A 19,312-nucleotide genomic window follows, 5' to 3' on the forward strand; every position below is an offset into this window, starting at 1 on the left:
GGATACTCAAAAGTCAAATCCCTAAAAATTTCGAAATCGGAAAATTTACACAGAGAAGCGCCATGACCTAAAAATCTCAAAACTTCCCCAACAAAAATGGCGCTTTTACTCAACCCATTTCCTTTTACCTACCTTGTACATTACCCCTTTTCTCAAATCTCACTTTCCCACTGAAATAACCCCATGGCGGAGAATCAGAACTGTGCGAGGATGACGAGAGCGGCGGCGAAACGAAAAGCGTCGTCCATGGCGTTAGACGAAAACCCAGTTAGTAAGAAGAGAGTTGTTCTCGGAGAGCTTCCGAATATGTCCAATGTCGTTGCTGTACCCAATCAAGAAAGAGAGACCCTTAAGGCTAAAACAAGTGTTAATACCTCGAAGAGGCAGATGAAGAAGGCTTTGATGATTCCTGAAGCTAGCGTACTAATCGAATCGAGATCTGTTGATCCTCAGATGTGTGAGCCTTTTGCTAGTGATATTTGTGCTTATCTCCGTGAAATGGAGGTAAAAAAAAAATCATCTTTAGTAGATTTCTTGATTCCATCATTTTTGATCTTAGTGATCTTATGGTATCAGTTTATGTTATTTTGGAATTGGTACAGTGTTGGACTTGATATTGATTAATGGGTTTGGTTAAAGTTGTGGATTTGATAAGTTTCTGAGATTTTGTCCAATCACAGCTTGCTCTTATGGTTATATGATATGTTTGGAGAAATTAGAGATGATTGATACTTTGGGACTAATGGTTATTGTTTTTGGATTGGTAAAATTTTCAGGGGAAGCCGAAACATAGACCACTACCTGATTATATTGAAAAGGTTCAGAGTGATTTAACTCCACACATGAGAGCGGTTTTGGTGGATTGGTTAGTGGAGGTTGCTGAGGAGTACAAGCTTGTTTCGGATACGCTTTATCTCACTATCTCCTATGTTGATAGATTCTTGTCTGTGAAGCCTATTAACAGGCAGAAGCTTCAGCTTGTGGGAGTTTCTGCAATGCTTATTGCGTCGTAAGCATCTTAATCCTCTTTGTTTATTGTTGTGTTGGTGTGAAGAGTCTTAGATGGTTGGCTTATGGAATCTTTATTTTTGCTTTTAAAAAAGTAGGAAATATGAAGAGATAGGTCCTCCTAAAGTTGAAGATTTTTGTTACATTACGGATAATACATTTACTAAACAAGAAGTGGTGTCGATGGAGGCGGATATACTTCTTGCTCTGCAGTTTGAATTAGGAAGCCCAACCATCAAAACATTCCTAAGGTTCGACTCTGAAACAGTCTGGTGTTTAAACTTATGATTTCATGGTTTTACTTGCCCTTGTTTTGATTGTTATTCTCTTTTTTATGTCGTGTTTGTGCAGACGGTTTACACGGGTTGCACAAGAAGATTTCAAAGTAAGCTCAAAATCGATGTACCTGTAAACTGTGGCATTTGCATCTCATAATTTCTATTGTTAAATCTTCTTTTTTTTCATGCCTTTGCAGGACTCACAATTGCAGATAGAGTTCCTTTGTTGCTATCTATCAGAATTGAGTATGTTAGATTACACCTGTGTGAAGTATTTGCCATCTCTTTTGTCTGCTTCAGCTGTATTTCTTGCCCGGTTCATCATCCGTCCAAAACAACATCCTTGGGTAAGCAAATTAAGAACCATGACAGGTTCTTATACAGAAAAAGTTCTTTATATTCTAAATCCTCTTCTGGTGATGCAAACAGAATCAAATGCTAGAAGAATACACAAAGTACAAAGCAGCTGATCTACAAGTGTGCGTGGGTATCATACATGACTTGTATCTAAGCAGAAGAGGAAACACTCTAGAAGCTGTTAGAAATAAGTACAAGCAACACAAGGTAAATTCAACAATTCAATGATGTAACTTTAAACTTGTGATATATTGCAACAAGAACATTCTAATATCTGATTCTCTTGGTACAGTACAAGTGCGTTGCGACCATGCCTGTTTCACCGGAGCTACCTCTTGCTTTCTTTGAAGATATTACCATTAGAGGAATGGCGTAAAAGAAGCTTGAAGCTTATGTATTGGAAGTGTTAGTTACCTGAATTTTGGGTTGTATATATCTGTTAGAATGGCAGATTAGTATTGAGTATTATCTCTTTTAGCGTATGTTCAATGATTTTTGCTAACACTAGTTAAGAAACTTTTTTTTTTTTGCTTGACCATTTTTTCAATGGTTTATTAGATTTTTATTGATTTGTTTTCTGCTTTTTTCTATGATGTAAAAGCCTCTTTAAATCATATTGGAATGTGCACATCCTCTTAACAAAAACAAAAAAGTACAACAAAGACTTTGCCACTACATATTTGTGATGTTAACATTCACAAAAAGCTAAGCTAACTCTTATCACCACTTTGGCGTTTCAATATGTATAAGACTATAGTGGATGAAGTTTGTTTACTGTATCTTCTTGACATGTAACAAATGGTCTTGAGGGCAGTTATTTTTGTGCAGCTACTAGCTATTGGAGACGGACACTCTTTTGGGAAGTTCTATGGAAGAGGATGACCAAGGAGAAGGAAAAAAGTTGCTGTGTGAAATGAGGTACACTATAAAGGCGATATAAGCAGTCGTCCAGACGCAGACCGTAACTCCAAACAGAAACCCGTCGACTTCTGATACAAAGAAATCCAACAGAAGATACCCATTGATGATCATTACAAGTGCAGCCACAGTCCAAGCTATTCTCTGCAATGTAATCAATAAATCCAATCAACTTACAAATACTCACTCTTCATGCTTCTCTATTCCATTGAAGGACTTTCAATTCTACATGTTTACTAAGATAATTGCACAAACAGTGAAACTAAAAAAGTCGAGACACCTAAAACGATAAGACTCAACACTAATTCACCTATTGTGGTATCCTATGGAGACTTGTAGTAAAAGAAGTGGAAATTTACCTGGAGAATAGGCCCAATCTTGAAGTCTCCCATAATTTCTTCTTTGGATACCAAGGTTAGAAGAGGGAGAAGAGCAAAAGGAATTTGTACAGACTGAAGGACATTGAGCCATTCATTCAAAACATCCAAGGAAGCTTCAGAAGTATTGAACACGATTGCCACAATCATTGTAGGCACAATAGCACAGCTTCTTGTTATTACTGCCCTCATCCATTTCTTAAGCCGGAGATTCAGAAAACCGCCCATTATAAACTGTCCAGCATATGTACCAGTTATCGTACTGCTTTGTCCGGCTGCTAACAACCCGATACCCCAGATATAAAGAATCGGAAGAAGCCCGCCTCCAAACTTTTCTTGAAGATACTGACCAGCATTAACTAGGCCAATGTTATTAGCTTTCTCAGTTCCATAAAACCCCTTTGCAAAGACAGTAGTCACAAACAAGTTAATCATGAAGGAGATGAAAAGTGCGACGGATGACTCGATCAAATAGTAATTAAGCGCTTCTTGAACCCGGGATTTCCTCTTCGGATCGATTTTCCTCGATTGTACAAGAGCCGAATGCAAAAACACATTGTGAGGCATTATAACACAGCCAACAACACCTACAGCTTGCCTAATTGTCTTTGAGCTAAGTCTCGGTAGTAAAATACCTATCCATAAACACAAAGATTTGATTTTTAAGCACTCAAATCAAAGCAAATAAAGTGAAATTCAAGAGTAAAAATCTGAAATCTTTACCTATCATAAGTTCTTTCCCACTCGGTTTTGTTTCACCAAACATCCAAGCAAAGGACAAACCCATAGTTGCGATCAAAACTGCAAAAACAGCTTCTAACTTCCTCACACCGTAATTCTCTAGAAACAAAAATAAAAAACTGTTTGCAACAAATTCATTAGCCAAGTTTTCAAAATACAAAAAAGCAAGTTTCTTAATTTCAGATTCGATCACAAATCGTTAAACCAATTCTCTACTGATTTGTGAGTTTGGATCATCTTAGCAAAGTTTTACAAGAAAACAGCCAAAGTAAAAGCAAATTCTCAACTTCAGATTGAATCATGAATCTCTAAACCAAGTTTCTACTGATTTGTGAGTTCGAATGATCCATACTCAAACTCAATACCGCTAAGATGATCCGCAAAGTTTTAAAATTTCAGAATGAATCATAAGATTCTCCAAACCAAGTCTCTACTAATTCTACGAATCCAACATCTCTAAAGAACGAATAGAGTATCGAAAGGACTCACCAATCGGAAGCAGTAATAACAACACCAGCCCAAAGAGGCAAGAAGCCACGGCTAAGAATCTGAATAGCAATAGCACTACCAATAACCTCTTGAATATCAGCACCAATCAAAGCAAGTTCCGCCATAGACCAAAGCACATACCTAGCCCAAGTAGGATACTCATCACGACAAAGCTCAGCTAAATGACGACCAGTAGCTACACCGACTCTAGCTGACAACATCTGAATCAACAACCCCATAGCTGTTGCCCACATTAGTAGCCACAACAGAGAATAGCCAGCGATTGCACCAGCTTGTAGATCTCCTTCTAGATTCCCTGGATCCAAAAACGCTATACTCATTAAGAAACCTGGACCGGTGAATAACCAGAGCTTCCGCCATGAGAATGGCGGTGGTGTGTCTCCGGTTGTTGGATCGTCGGGTGATTCGAAATCGACGATTAGGATCTTTTCGTTTGTTTCGAAAGCCGCTTCGGATTCGGAATCGGTGGATGGGAGAGATTGTGAAGGAGGAGGAGGAGGAAGAAGACGGTCTTCCTCTTCTTCGAGATTCTCTTTGACGTCGTTTTCCATGGAGGAAGAGGGAATATTCGGTGAGGGTTAAATCGGAATATTCTGTCGGTGGTGGTGGTGGTGTCGTCGACGTACCTGAATTTTGAATTGGAGGGATAAAAGAAGAAGAAGACGCAGGCACTTAATCAGATGCTTTTTAAAAAAGAGATTAATGCGTTTCTTTTTCGTAACTTTTTGGTACCAGATTCAACTTTATTATATTAATGCCTAAAAAAGAAGAAAAACTTTATGTTATAAATTTGCTTTGAAATTATGTATTTAGTGTAGTGTTGCCATAGTTGTATTGTCACAAATTTGAATAAAGCTTTGCTTTTTAATGACGTTAATTGAATACAAGGTAGTGAATAAAGTGTGTGTTTTATACATTTTTAGATCCATTGCTTGATCTATCTCTTCCTCTCTTTTATAGATCACAATGTGTGAAACTAAATATCCCACACCAAAAGTTTATTGAGTTTCCAATATAAGATTCATGATTAGTTTTTTAGAGCTTCATGAATAGCATAGTTGATATGATTGTATTACTCACATTCCAAAAATTTATGAGCAGAAACTCAACCATTGATAAAATGTTTTTTTTTTTTTGATGCGATGCAAATTATGAAAATTTAACCTCCTCATCCGAAAGTCTTTTAACTAGAACTCAGTTTTAATCTCATCAGAAATTACTGGTTTACATTCAATAAGCTTACTAAATTTTTTTGCTGAATTTTCCAAAGTGAACAAATCATGAGGATTTTTAGTTAAGTGAATATTTAGTGACTATTTTTCTTTTTTTCTTTTTTTTTTGTATCATGAGGATATTTAGTGACTAGTATTTTTGTCAATCCCTTCATGTGTGTTTTCATCACTCATTATTTAAATCATAAAAACATGTTATTCGTTTTTTTTGTGTGTTTCAACTTTCAAGCATGAACATAATTAGTATTTCTACTGTACCTTCTTTTACCATATTTCAATGAGTATCTACATAAAATAGCCATGGATTCAAAAAAAATTAAGAGAATAGCCATGAGCTACAGGGGTAAGTCGGAAACACATGTAATTTTACATGTATAACCTTAGACATCAAAGCGACAAGACACTGTTTGGGGAGCGTATGATTCTGGGTTTGAAATTTGAATTCTATTGCATTATTCGGCCCAAGTTTGTCTCACGACCAAAGTAATAACCCTAAAATTAAAAAAAAAAAAAAAAAAAAAAATTTTTCTCACCGAAAAAACCTCTCTCGGCGGCGATTAATTTCATCGTCGTTGCTCTCATCTTTTCGATCCAAGTAGTAGTTGTTTCTAGAAATTGATTGTGTTTCCGATTATCCTTTTCAAATCGTCTTCTCGTTGCAGTCGCCGGTGACAATCGAAGGATTAATTTTTGGTCTTCCCTCGCCGACGATTTGGGTAAGTAGAACCACTGATTTCCGATTATTTACAGTTGCTCTTCTTATTTCTCTTCCCCTATACCTTTAATTGCATGTCAATCATCGCTTGTGTCTAGATCTAAAGTTCGGTTCGTTGTTAACTAACCCTAATTTTGTTTCGTGTACTGTTGATGAATGAAAGTTAGGCGACCATCGAGAGTTTGCGGCTAAAGTCTCTGTTTTTTTTTTGGGAATCCTTCTGTGCTTTTTTGGAAAACACATGAGGTTTGTAAATATTGATGTGCTTTGTTTGAATAACCCACGAGGTTTGTAGATATTGCGTCCTTTATCTGTGTTTCTTACATGCAACTAACCCATTTTTTGTCTCTTACTATTCACGAAAGAAGATTAGGCGATATCGGAGGCTTTTGTGGCTGACGCTGTGGGTTTTGTTTGAAAAACACTTGAGGTTTGTAAATATTGTCTTTTGATCTGTTCTCTTTTATACTATACTAACCCAAATTTTGAACGTCTTACGTTCCATGACTGCAGATTCGGCGATATCGAGGATTTTGAACGTCTTACGTTCCATTCATTTTCGTTTATTTATCGCCGATCTTCTTCTATTTCTTCCCCTTTATACTTCAATTGCATAGAAAATAACGATTGTGGCCAGATCTAAAGTTCGGTTCTTTTTTCCCTCTATCTATATCTTCTTCTATTTCTTCCCATGTATACTTCCATAAGTATCTTGCATAGGGTTCTTACCTGTTGTGTCCAGATCTAAGTTTTGATTCTTTTTTATTTATTCTCTACTAACCCTCAATTTTTTCTTAATCTCTCTACATGAAGTTAGATAAGGCGAGATCTGGGAATTTCCTCAAACTCTTTGGATTCTGCTTCGTCCGTCTAGGGTTTTTGTTTAAAAACAAGAGGTTTGTTCATATTTTGCATGTTATTTATAGTTGGTTCATGTATTTTATATAGATAACATGTTATGTCTACTCTATAATGTGTTCTTGTATAATGATGCTTGTTATTTTGACTAATTGGTTTCTCTCTATAATATGTTTTCATTTTAAATTTCATGCTTTTATACCTTTTGGTCTGCCATTAAGTACTCTGTTATTTCATTTGTTTGCATTTGTTTTATAGTTTTTTGTATGTGTTTTATATAGCTGCTAATCTTTTTTTCCTTCTTTTGCCGTTTGCGAGAGAAGTTTTAATTCGTTCTCCTCCTATCCAATCTGGTATTCGCCAATGAATCTGGTAAGTTCAGTCCTGGGTTTCCGATTATTTATCTGTGTCTTCTTCTATTTCTTCCCATGTATACTTACATAAGTATCCTACATAGAGTTCTTACCGATTGTGTCCAGATCTAAGTTTTGGTTCTTTTTTATTTAGTCTCTACTAACCCTCAATTTTTTCTTAATCTCTCTACATGAAGTTAGATAAGGCGAGATCTGGAAATTTCCTCAAATTTTGTGGATTCTTTTTCGTCCGTTTAGGGGTTAAAAAAAGAAGAAGAGGTTTGTTCATATTATGCATGTTATTTATAGCTGGTTCATGTATTTTATATAGATAACATGCTATGTTTATTCTATAAGGTGTTTTTCTATAATGATGCTTGTTATTTATAGTCATTGATTTATCTGTATACTATGTTTTCATTTTAGATTTTATACTTTTATACCTTTAAAAAGGGATCGAGATGTGTTTGAGTTGATTTTCGGATCCAGTGATATAACTACACAAATACATATTTATATACATGCATATATATATATATATATAATTAAAACTGGATTTTTCTCAAAATTTTTTATAAAATTGGTTGCTTGGGTTCCCTATTTATTATCTTAGGGTTTAGTATTATGTAATTGAAAACAATTTTAAATTGGTTGCTTGTGTTCCCTATTCTCATATTGACAGTAATCCCTATCTAGTTTCCTCTTAAATTCATGTTTTTCTTTCAAATTTCAGTGTTTTCTATCCGTTGTATGTTTTGGATTTTTCTCAAAAAAAATCTATAAAATTGGTTGCTTGCGTTCCCTATATATTATCTTAGGGTTTAGTATTATGTAATTGAAAACAATTTTAAATTGGTTGCTTGGTTTCTCTATTTTCATATTGACAATAATCCCTATCGAGTTTCTTCTTAAATTCATGTTTTTTTTTTCAAATTTCCAGAGGTGAACTACTTTCTATAGAGTGAAAAACTAATATAATGGAGACATGCTTTTTCCAGTATATCATTTTCTTAACGTTGTTGTTTCACTTGGTGTTTTTCTAGACCAATGTTGTCTATATTCTCAGTGGAGAAGTTAATGGTGACTCGCTGGGGAGTGCATCATGTTGTCCTCCTTTGTTATACTTATAAGAAACATGTTGTTTCTACACTTTCTTTCACCCTTTACCCAAATGCAACATTGGAACCAGTATATAATACTGTCGCCGCATTTAATGTAGTAAACACGTATCTAATATTTTCCAACAGACTGTTCATTTTGTCAAATCGCAAATAAAATGTGTCAATCCAATTATGTAGCAAGTTGCATAATGATGATTACTGATATAACCAAACATTTCATGTAATGTATGATACCTATAAATTGATACTTTGTCGAGCTTATAACCGAATGAATAACATCAAGCCCAATACAAAATTTCTAACTCAAGCCTATTGTTTTCAAATTCGTCAGTATAACTTCGTTTACATACAGAAATTACATGAGTTGTTCTTATATAACGTTCTATTTTACATGGTACTCTGTAAAACAAATCTATCATTAATGGCATACCTAGTATTGCTGTAACTTGTCTTTCTCCTTTGTTGTATACTTGTTCCTTTTAATTTTTTCAAAGAGGAAGTGGTGTGATCGTTAAATGCTACTCATCTCTCTTATTATATTGGGAATGTCTCGATAACAAGTAGGGCTACAATATACTAAAATATTTTTGGGCAACAGTGCTGACAAGCTTTTAAGCCACATAATTTTGAATAATTATGATTTTCCTCTAAGCTCTCGCAGGGCTGCTAATCGACGGAAGCAGTCGTCATCAAACTTATTACTGAATTGTATTAAAATTGCATGCATAACAACAATAAATCATGTTTTTTAACACTAGCACATACGTCATGCGCGACGTGTCGTCAATCTGGTGGATGGTTAGTGATTCTCCTTTGTTATATTTATACGAAACATGTTGTTTCTGGCCTTTGTTCCACCCCTTCCCCCAATGCAACATTGGAACCCGTATATAACACTATCACCGCATTTAAGGCAATGGATACATATCAAATATTTTCCTACGGACTCTTTACATTGTCAAATCGCAAATAAAATGTGCCGACTAGATTATATAGCAAGTTGCATACTAATGATTACTGCTATTACCAAACATTTCATGTAATGTATGATCTCTACAAGTTGATACTTTGCCGAGGCTATAACCCAATACACAATTTCCAACTCAGGCCTATTCTTTTCATACCGCGTTTGCATATAGGAATTACATGAGTTGTTTTTAAATAACGTTCTATTTTACAGTTACCAATGACCTTTTTATCTGTTAGTCTTCATTAAATAACTAGTCGCATACAAAGTAAACATCTCTATATATATGGTCCGTTTTTGGCATATCTAGTGATATAAGTTAGGGTTTAAATATCAAATGCATCTGTAATTGAAAGTATGTGGTTTATAGAATTAAAAAAAAAAGAAGGAACAAATACATATATATATATATATATATATATATATATATATATATATCGTGTGTTTTATAAATAAAGCGGATTACTCATTACCTACGCATGTTTACGTTCTCATTAGTAATTGAAATCTATAAGTTATGTGGCTCATCCAGAACAACGCCATATATAGATGGCGTGTGTTTTATAAATAAAGCGGGTTACTCATTATCGTGTGTTTTAAATGCTACTCATCTCTCCTGTTATATGTGGAATCTTTTGCTACGAAGTAGGGCTACAATATATTAAGACATTTTCCGCAACAGTGCTTACAAGCTTTTAAGCCACATAATATTGAATAATTATGATTTCCCTCCAAACTCTCGAAGGGCTGCTAATCGATGGAATCTGTCGCTTCTGTAAATGTCGCATCAAACATATAACTGAATTGTATTTGAATTACATGCATAACCACAATAATTCATGTGTTTTAACATTATCGCAGACGTCATGCGCGACGTGTCGTTTATCTGGTGGATGCTTAGTGGTTATCCTATGTTATATTTATACGAAACACGTTGTTTTTGGAATTTGTTTCACCCCTTCCCCCAATGCAACATTGGAACTCGTATATAACACTGTCGCCGCATTTAATGCAATAGATACGTATCAAATATTTTCCTACGGATAGATTTACATTGTCAAATCGCAAATAAGATTTGGCGACCATATTATGTAGCAAGTTGCATACTAATGATTACTGATATAACGAAACATTGCATGTAATGTATGATCTCTATAAGTTGATACTTTGCCGAGTTTATTGCCCAATACACAATTTCCAACTCACGCCCATTGTTTTCATACAGCGTATGCATATAGGAATTACATGTGTTGTTTTTAAATAACATTCTATGTTACAGTTACCATTGACCTTTTTATCTGTTAGTCTCCATTGAATAACTAGTCGCATACAAAGCAAACATCTGTATATATATATGGTCCGTTTTTGACATATTTAGTGATATAAGTTAGTGTTTAAATATCAAATGCATCTGTAAAATCTAAAAGGTATGTGGTTTATAGAATTAAGAAAAAAATGAACAAATACATCTATATATATCGTGTGTTTAATAAATAAAGCAGGTTACTCATTATCTACGCATGTTTATGTTCTCATTGGTAATTGAAATCTATAAGTTATGTGGCTCATCAGGAACAAAAACATATATAAATGGCGTGTGTTTTATAAATAAAACGGGTTACTCATTACCTACGCATGTTTATGTTCCCTACATATAGACACCTAGTGTCGGAACTCACGAGTTCCCGTCTATTTTTCCAGGTTATTTTGGTTATTTTACACCCCAAGAAAAAACTATTTACTAAAGTTTTCTGACGTATGACTATTTTGCTAATTTGTATGTCGAATTTGGCTAGTTAGCTAATTGACACAATTTTAATACTCTTTGTTTCCAACCAAATAATACAAGATTTTATCAAAAACAAAATATCAAATTAAAAATCTAATAACATGTGACTTTATTTGTTTAGATTTCTAAATTAATTTTATTCCAAACCAATTTAAACTACACATGCTAAATTATTAATTTTCATAAAATTAGAAATAATAAAATACAATAACTTGTAATTCCCTCTAGTCCATGAAGTTTGATGTTTTAAATTTTACTTTTGTTTCACAAAAGTTGATGTTTTAAATTAATATTATTTTCATTAGTGATCAATAGAGAAAGGAAAAAAAGTAGAACTGATATTATTAAATTAATTAAAAAAATAATAAATGAATTATAAACACGAGAGGGAGGCAAGAAAAAACTACTACAACAAGAGCACCATCATCGGAAAATACTTCATGGAGAAAACCGACAGTTTCTTTTGTCAAGTGCAATTTCGATGCGGACTTACACAGGAATAGTACTTAAAGTACGGGTGGATGGATTATACGAGACCATGAAGGGATAGCAAACACATGAGGATCTTCAATTTTAGATCATGTCAACACTCTCCTAAAGGCTGAGACGAAAGCGTTACTTGTGGCGATGCAACAAATTTGGATACAAAAATACAAGAAAGTACAATTCCAAAGAGATTGCGAAGTCCTCATTAAAACCATCAATGGCAAGTCTAATAGAAGTAAAATTGCTAATTTACTTCTAGATTTAGAGTATTGGTCTTCAGATTTTCATCTATTGTATTTACTTTCACAAAACGTCTTTGTAATAGTATAGCTCACCATTTAGTTTTCCTAATTTTACGATTTTTGTGTTTTAAGCGGACTATTTTGCTTCCCCAATTTTTACGATTTCTGTGTTCAAAGCAGACTTTAGGAACGAGCCAATTTGGTTCAAAAACCTTCTCTGTAATGATCTACATTCATAGATTAAAACATAGTTTGCAGTAAGAAAAAACAATAAAAATAATATAAAAGTTATTTTTTTTAATTTGTGAAAAATCCAAAATATCATTGTTTTAGGATCAGAGGGAATAGTAAATTTATAATCAGTGTAGTGAAAAATGTGTAAATAAATAATGTAAAACCAATTGAAACTGCAAATGTTAAATTATGAATTAAATTAATTACTATAAAAAGAAATAATATAATGCTAAGTATTTATTTATAAAATTATAATCCTTTTAAATGTGTAAAAAATAATAAAGAGTAATGGATAATTAAACCCAGCCCATTAAGTTTCATAAGCCCATTTTACTCTACTGTCTTCTTTCTCTTTTTTTTGACAATCTTTACTTTCTTCTTCTAAGCTCTATAAGAGAGACCATCCTCCTCTAGCTTGAAGCAAACGAAAAGCTTTTGAAGAACAGAGGAACAAGAAGAAGAAAGATGTTCAGGAACCAGTACGACACAGATGTGACAACATGGAGTCCCACAGGTCGACTATTCCAAGTCGAATACGCCATGGAAGCTGTGAAACAAGGCTCCGCAGCAATAGGACTCAGATCTCGCTCTCATGTCGTCCTCGCTTGTGTCAACAAAGCACAATCAGAGCTCTCTTCTCATCAAAGGAAGATCTTTAAAGTCGATGATCATATTGGTGTTGCTATTGCTGGTCTCACTGCTGATGGTCGTGTTCTCTCTCGATATATGAGATCTGAGTCTATTAATCACTCTTTTACTTATGAGTCTCCTCTTCCTGTTGGTCGTCTTGTTGTTCATCTTGCTGATAAAGCTCAGGTAAATTGAGATTTTTGGGTTAACTTTTGAATTTTGACCTAGAATTTGCTAAAGGGTTTAGTTTTATGATGTGTGAGTATCTGAAAGTTTGAAGCTTTATGTAATTGGAGTAAAGTTTAGGTTTTTATTAGCAATGTGGCCAATTTTATTTGTAGAATGTGTGTGTTGTTATGCAAGTAGTGATATTGGTTTGTGATCAAGTCTTAGTGATTGGGAATTAGAGATTCTTGTGTTGTTAATCATATCCAGTTCTGTTGCTAGTTGCTTAATCCGATTAGAAAGAGTTAACCTGTATACCCACTTTGACGATAGAAGTGTATAAGAATGTGATGATTTTGGTCGTTTGGTTGTTTCTGTGTTGTCATCGTCTGTTCTCTTTGCTTGATAGAGTTGTTTTTGCTTGCAATTCTAGAATAAATATACGTCTTTGTTGATCTCTTTTTGGTTTTGTGGTTTTGACTTGTATTACTTTGCATTTGTTTACTTACTTGTAGTTGTAGTATGTCCTGGCCACTTTATTTACTTGCCTAATGAAGTATATTTTCAGTAAGATGTTGGTTTACAGTTGTGATAGAAATTTGTGCTACATGTTCACTACTTTTGGTGTTAAACGTAGTGTTCTCAAGTTAGATGATGTGTTCACAATTTTTAAAAGGTTTGATTGCTACGTCCCACTTACTTTCATGTCTGTCAAAAATTAAGTTAGCTGCTGTATCTACATTTTCAATTGATTTCTGAGAACGTATTGATATCAGTCTTGTAGTTTGAACAACACTCTGATTTCATTCAAATGTTAAGTCATTTGTTTGTCTTGTATTAAACATCTTCATAAATTATCTTTGAGCAGGTATGTACCCAACGATCATGGAAACGGCCTTATGGTGTGGGTTTGCTGGTAGGTGGATTGGACGAGTCAGGAGCTCACCTCTACTACAACTGCCCTAGCGGAAACTACTTTGAATATCAAGCATTCGCTATCGGGTCTCGTTCACAAGCTGCGAAAACCTATCTGGAGCGCAAATTCGAGAGCTTCCAAGAATCATCAAAAGAAGATCTGATAAAAGATGCTATTATGGCCATAAGGGAAACTTTGCAAGGGGAAACACTGAAGAGCTCGCTCTGCACTGTTTCTGTTCTAGGAGTCGATGAACCATTCCATTTCTTGGACCAGGAAAGCATTCAAAAGGTGATTGATACGTTTGAGAAGGTTCCTGAGGAAGAGGAAGATGCTGGTGAGGGTGAGGCCGAACCCGAAGCTGCTCCTGGTGCTGCTGGAACTGGTGAACAAGGTGGTTCAGGTGATCAAGATGTTGCACCAATGGAAATTTGAGCAAGAGGGAATGAGTTCAAAGTTGGATTTTCTAACCAATTTTCTTGTGTGTAGCTCTTTGATATGTTCCAACTTCCAAGTACAATTGTGGTTTTTATTCGGCTTTGTTTATTTAACAGCTTGGAACAAGGAGTTATTGAGTGCCACTAGCTTATGTTTAGTCCTACTTAAGTCAAATCTGTCACATGATAATAATAATCGGCGAATCGCCAACCTAGAGAGTGTATCAAACAGACACCATTTTGAATGAGAGAAACAGCGAGAGAAAGAATGAAAGATTAATCCAACTTTGTTTCTCTTTCTGCAAATTGTTCCTCGAAGAAATGACTTCATAATGCAACCATACATTATTGAGCAAGGATGATAAATCTCCTGCTTGCTCGGAAGAAAAGTTAAAACCAAAATAATATCTCTCTTGACCTTCCAGAGAATCAATCCTGTCTTGAAATGATTTCAACACACAAAAACAACCTGAGATTGGAATTAGAAGTACTGAGTAGACGGAACCTTGGCGACGGGTTTACCACCTGGTAAGACATTGTCGGGAAGAATCAACTCCGGTGGAGTTTCACGGGTAATCCCAAGCATTGAATCGTAATCCTCGTCCTTGCGTGCATACTTCTTCCTAAGCGCTCTCTCAACCTCGATCTGCTCAAATGACTTTGAATTCTCTGAGGCGTGAATCTGTGCGAGATTGATGTAATTCTTTGCTGACTGTGAGATGTATACTATCTCTTCATCTGTTAACTTTCTCATGAACTTTGCTGGATTTCCTCCCCACACCTGCCACATGAAACTGATAACTTATAGATATGTCCTTGTAAATATATTCTCAGGTTGACGGTTGAAGAAAGTAGTTCAAAAGCATAGCGATATAAGAAATCCGTCTAATTCCTCATAAAACATTGGAAACACAAGAACCCTCTGTTACTCCCAACTCACCCTTGTTTCATATACAAGTAGAATTGCAACGGAAACAAAGGTGGTTCTCAGATTTAGACGATATATAAATACTATTTACTCTTCTTTTTGATCAAAATATAATACAATTTACAGGCATATCATTTCATTAACTAATTCTGTATCAACTAAATTGTAAGCAAAGCAAAAGTGGATCTACTTGAAGAAGTTCAGCTGGTCAAGCCTTAGCTACAGGTCAGCGTAGGACTAAATGCAGCAGACTACAGCTGCTATTACTTGGTTAATTAGCAGTTCGTTATTAGGCTTGGTAGAGCTTCAGGGTCCGTGATAAGTAAACCTAGCTAGAGTTCTATTTTTGGTTCTTGATACTTTGGATTTTCTCGTTCAGTTTAGTGAGAAATAAAGCAGTTTCCAGTTCCAGTCTTATCACAAACTCCGTAAGCAGTAAACCAGAAAAGATAAAGTGGAAAGAAAGAAACCTCTCCAGAAGGGATTCGCGTGTTCTGTTTCACAAGAGAACCAGCAGCAACCATGGCATGTTTCTCAACCACCACACCATCAAGTAGTGTTGCTCCCATACCAACAAAAGCATCATCCTCAACAGTACACCCATGAATGACAGCACTGTGACCTGCTCCGTTTCATTTTACAAACAAAACCTTTAACTAACAATCGTGTAACACAACATAAAAACAGATACTTCAAAACTGATAAATCGCTTTTTAAGGTTTACCTACTGTTACATTGTCCCCAATCAGAGTAGGTAGAACCTTGCCACTTATGTTGGTCTTTGCAACATGTACAAGCGTATTATCTTGGATATTCGTCCCAGATCCAACACTGATGTTATTCACATCACCTGCACAAGTTAGAAACCCAGATTAACATACAATAAGTTTCACAGCTACTTCATGACACATTTTATCGACAGTACAATAAATCTATGTCCAATGATCAGGACAGTAACGTATAACAGCGATACAAGATTATTAGAAGGTAAAGAGAACTTCATTTCCTAAAACTAAACTATGACTACTTTGCACAATATACTGCTGCAAAATTTGGTACTTCTATCGAACCAAAGGCCATTAAGACTTTCTAGAAGTAATAAAGCCTCACCTCGAAGAACACAGCCATACCAAATCGACGAGCCTTTTCCGATCTGAACATCACCAATAACAGAAGCACTCGGAGCCACAAACACATCTTTATCCACCAATGGTGATTTATCAAACACATTCATCAACGTCCGATGCCTCGACACTGAAAACAAACACAAATTTCTCGAATCAAATTTTTTCAATCTAAGCCACAAATTTCTCCAATCAAAGGTGAAGACACAAATTAGAGATAACGAATTGGATCTAGGGTTTCAATAGAGAGTATTAAGTGGAAGGATCTGGAAGCTTACGATGTTCCTCGATACGGTGACTTCCTTGAAGAAGAGAACCAACGCGATCAAGAGCTTGACCAGTTCCACGAATCCAGTTACCCACAGTGTAAATTGCTCGTCCTAGGGTTCCCATTTTTTTGTGATTCTCCGATTACCCAAAGTGTGAAAATGAGAAGGCTTTGTTGTTTTTGGTGTCGCTCCACCAGATAGAGAGAGGTTTATGGAGGCGTATTGATGGGAGGATTTTTTTTTTTAACTCGAGTGAGTTCGTTTATTTTGTTGACCTCTAAATTTTTAGAGTATGGAGTGGTAACTGGTAAGCTAAACCAAACCGAAATTTATTGGTTGGACTTACAGAGATTGTGAATACAAAATCCGGATAGATTCGTTTTGCAATGTAAGGAGATGGAACAAAGCTTTCAGGAGACAAACACAAAAATGAGTAAAATAATTAATATAATTTAGCAAAGAAAATAAAGAGATAAAAATAGAGATATTAGCTTATATTGTGCATTGGATATTGGAAGTATTGCATAAAGCAAAGAAATAGTTTTTAGTATAAGGATTGGAAAAAACATTGTTTGTATCTAAAATGGGGTCAAGAATGTAGAAGATGGAGTTTCTTGGGTGTTTTTCTTGGAGTTATACTAGAAAGAAGTCGGGCAAGTGATATTTACGCGTGGGCGATTTCTCTCTCAAATTTTTTTCTTCTTATAATCACAATCTCTTGTTCCGTCAATAAGTTTTTTCGTTGACTCCAGCGACGAAGAAACCCATTGGGACATGGTGCTTCAACCGTGATCCGCTACATCTTCTCGGCAATTCAATCTATTCAAAATCAAGGGAGCAGTGGAGGGCAAATGCGGCATTAGGGGAGTGCAAGAGGAGCAATTGCACAGGATCCAAAAATTATTTGATCAAAATTAAAGGGTAAAATAAAAAAATTTATCAAATTTGAGGTCAAAAAGATAATTTTGACTAAATCTGAGGGCCATAATAAAATTTTAACTAAATGTAAGGGCCAAACTCAAAATATTTAGTATAAAAGGGCTAAATTTGAAAATTTGTACAGTGACAGAGAATATATTGAGTTGGCCCTGGTGGAGGGGAGAAGATTATGCGAGACACTGTCGGTAAGAGCTATATCGGTGGTGTGGCTTCACGGAGAGGAAGGATGAGACTTCACAGTGAAGAACAAGGGCTGACGGCGGTTAGGTCGGAAGTCTAAAGATTCTGGAGGTTTCATTGGGTCGCCGCTTGATGGGGGAGGTCGACTCCGCTTCGGTGAGGCTTTACCACCGTCGATGGTCTTGAGATCTACTCACTACTGCCGTCAACTCTCTCGACTGAGCTATGAGATTCATGACTATGGCAACCCGGATCGCCTCTTCCTCCTCAAAACTGCTCTACGGTGGCAGGAGGACAACGGATCCTGAATTACCATCTCCGTTCGACGAATCTCGTCTAGGCTCCCCAAAGGGTTTCTGTTCCGGTGAGATTCTGCAATTCTTGGACGGCGGCTCAGATCGTGTTTTACGATATGAGATTAGGATTTTCAACTTTCGGTTTAGATCGGTTTTGTAATAGATGGTTTAGTCTGGTTATATGTAAGTGGATTGAGTCTAAGGGAAAATGTATGAGCCTAAATCCGGAAATAGTCCATTGGACCTTATTTATAACATTGAAAACCATTTTACAAAAAAAAAGATGGAGTCTCTTTTCTTAGGGTCTCCACCTCTCTTTATAGTCTTTTCCTTCCTCCTATGTATCTTTATTTGGCCATTAGGTACATATCTAGCTCATAAAATAACTCTCATAATTAATTCGTAAACTTGAATGGCAAGTTTACTCCTTAAACCATGACCATTAATTCATAAATTTAATCACAAATTAATATCAAGATTTAACCACCTTTCTTATGCAAGATGTACATTCTTTGCTCTGTAAAGTGATGGAACTTGGATGCGTAAGATGGATTTGTCGTGCGCGATCCGGTATCAACATAAGCTTGAGTTCTTTGAGTAAGGTTATTTGCTTGAAGACTAATATTCTTGTAATGCTGTTGGATATGAATTTGGATTAAGTAGTTGCGAGGTGACCTGACAAATACGCCGTGAGAAGGACTTAGTTCAAGTGATTGCGAAGTAAACCCAACTTATGCATCATGAGATGAGCTCGGTTTGAGTGATTTGTGAGGTGGAATCGATATATGTGTCGCGAGCTGAAGAGAACATCGAATATGCTCTTTCCGAGTTGGAGCCTTAATCCTGAAATTTGTAACGAAAGTTGGTTACTAGAGGGGATATTTTGAGCCTTAGGTGGTTTGATGCCACCGACTAATAAAATATTTGCATGATACTTAGAGTATGCTATGAGTTTTTTTGTTTTCATTGTGAGGATAAGATCTCGAAAAATTGTGTCTACAAATGTGAGTATAATCTACCCTTATACTCTGTGAATTCAACTTTTTGGGGTAAGGTTTGTTTTTTTGGAATGTCTATAGCTGCTTAGGAATCATAACTCCTTTTAGTGTTTACTGCTTTTGGCTGAACAATCTATCTTGGATTGTTTCGAGTTACTGTCCTTTTTAGTTTTAAGTGTTGCAGTTTGATGGGTATAAACTTGAAGGGTTTATAGGACGGTTTCAATCTTCTACTACTACTTAT

General features: G+C 35.6%; 5 protein-coding genes and 4 long non-coding RNA genes across 10 annotated transcripts; 5 read left to right on the forward strand and 4 right to left on the reverse strand.

Moving 5' to 3' along the window:
• The first annotated feature begins 5 nt into the window (after positions 1–5).
• Positions 6–2,280, forward strand: CYCA3;4 (CYCLIN A3;4). Of its 2 annotated transcripts, none has more exons than NM_103617.4 (7): positions 6–504; positions 777–1,009; positions 1,107–1,259; positions 1,360–1,393; positions 1,484–1,633; positions 1,716–1,850; positions 1,936–2,280. In NM_103617.4, exons 1-7 carry the CDS (start codon positions 184–186, stop codon positions 2,017–2,019), a joined length of 1,110 nt encoding a protein of 369 aa, NP_175156.1. In that variant the 5' UTR covers positions 6–183; the 3' UTR covers positions 2,020–2,280. The 2 variants fall into 2 exon arrangements, with proteins under 2 accessions (NP_175156.1, NP_973983.1); NM_202254.2 differs by having other exon boundaries at positions 9–504; positions 1,104–1,259.
• NRAMP2 (NRAMP metal ion transporter 2) lies at positions 2,235–4,937 on the reverse strand. Its single transcript, NM_103618.3, has 4 exons — positions 4,169–4,937; positions 3,662–3,798; positions 2,921–3,573; positions 2,235–2,705 (listed from the first exon to the last, which is right to left on the reverse strand). The coding sequence occupies exons 1-4, from the start codon at positions 4,738–4,740 to the stop codon at positions 2,475–2,477; spliced, it is 1,593 nt and encodes a 530-aa protein (NP_175157.1). The 5' UTR covers positions 4,741–4,937; the 3' UTR covers positions 2,235–2,474.
• A 1,327-nt stretch (positions 4,938–6,264) lies between these two features.
• Positions 6,265–6,827, forward strand: AT1G07327. The gene is made up of 2 exons (NR_139229.1): positions 6,265–6,383; positions 6,653–6,827. It is a non-coding gene; the product is annotated as an other RNA (long non-coding RNA).
• A 494-nt stretch (positions 6,828–7,321) lies between these two features.
• AT1G07333 lies at positions 7,322–7,668 on the reverse strand. The gene has a single exon (NR_139230.1). It is a non-coding gene; the product is annotated as an other RNA (long non-coding RNA).
• Positions 7,669–7,932: 264 nt separating this feature from the next.
• AT1G07337 lies at positions 7,933–8,612 on the forward strand. The gene is made up of 2 exons (NR_139231.1): positions 7,933–8,290; positions 8,417–8,612. It is a non-coding gene; the product is annotated as an other RNA (long non-coding RNA).
• AT1G07343 lies at positions 8,358–8,612 on the reverse strand. Its single transcript, NR_139232.1, has one exon. It is a non-coding gene; the product is annotated as an other RNA (long non-coding RNA).
• A 3,938-nt stretch (positions 8,613–12,550) lies between these two features.
• Positions 12,551–14,634, forward strand: PAF2 (20S proteasome alpha subunit F2). The gene is made up of 2 exons (NM_103619.5): positions 12,551–13,002; positions 13,850–14,634. Exons 1-2 carry the CDS (start codon positions 12,652–12,654, stop codon positions 14,330–14,332), a joined length of 834 nt encoding a protein of 277 aa, NP_175158.1. The 5' UTR covers positions 12,551–12,651; the 3' UTR covers positions 14,333–14,634.
• On the reverse strand, positions 12,983–16,916 carry GAMMA CA2 (gamma carbonic anhydrase 2). Its single transcript, NM_103620.4, has 5 exons — positions 16,665–16,916; positions 16,373–16,516; positions 15,987–16,112; positions 15,733–15,884; positions 12,983–15,115 (listed from the first exon to the last, which is right to left on the reverse strand). The coding sequence occupies exons 1-5, from the start codon at positions 16,777–16,779 to the stop codon at positions 14,816–14,818; spliced, it is 837 nt and encodes a 278-aa protein (NP_175159.1). The 5' UTR covers positions 16,780–16,916; the 3' UTR covers positions 12,983–14,815.
• Positions 16,917–17,749: 833 nt separating this feature from the next.
• Positions 17,750–18,343, forward strand: AT1G47265 (uncharacterized protein). Its single transcript, NM_001123970.1, has one exon. The coding sequence runs from the start codon at positions 18,000–18,002 to the stop codon at positions 18,228–18,230; it is 231 nt and encodes a 76-aa protein (NP_001117442.1). The 5' UTR covers positions 17,750–17,999; the 3' UTR covers positions 18,231–18,343.
• Positions 18,344–19,312: the final 969 nt, after the last annotated feature.

The sequence above is a fragment of the Arabidopsis thaliana genome, assembly GCF_000001735.4.
Source record: "Arabidopsis thaliana chromosome 1 sequence".
Classification (NCBI taxonomy): Eukaryota; Viridiplantae; Streptophyta; class Magnoliopsida; order Brassicales; family Brassicaceae; genus Arabidopsis; species Arabidopsis thaliana.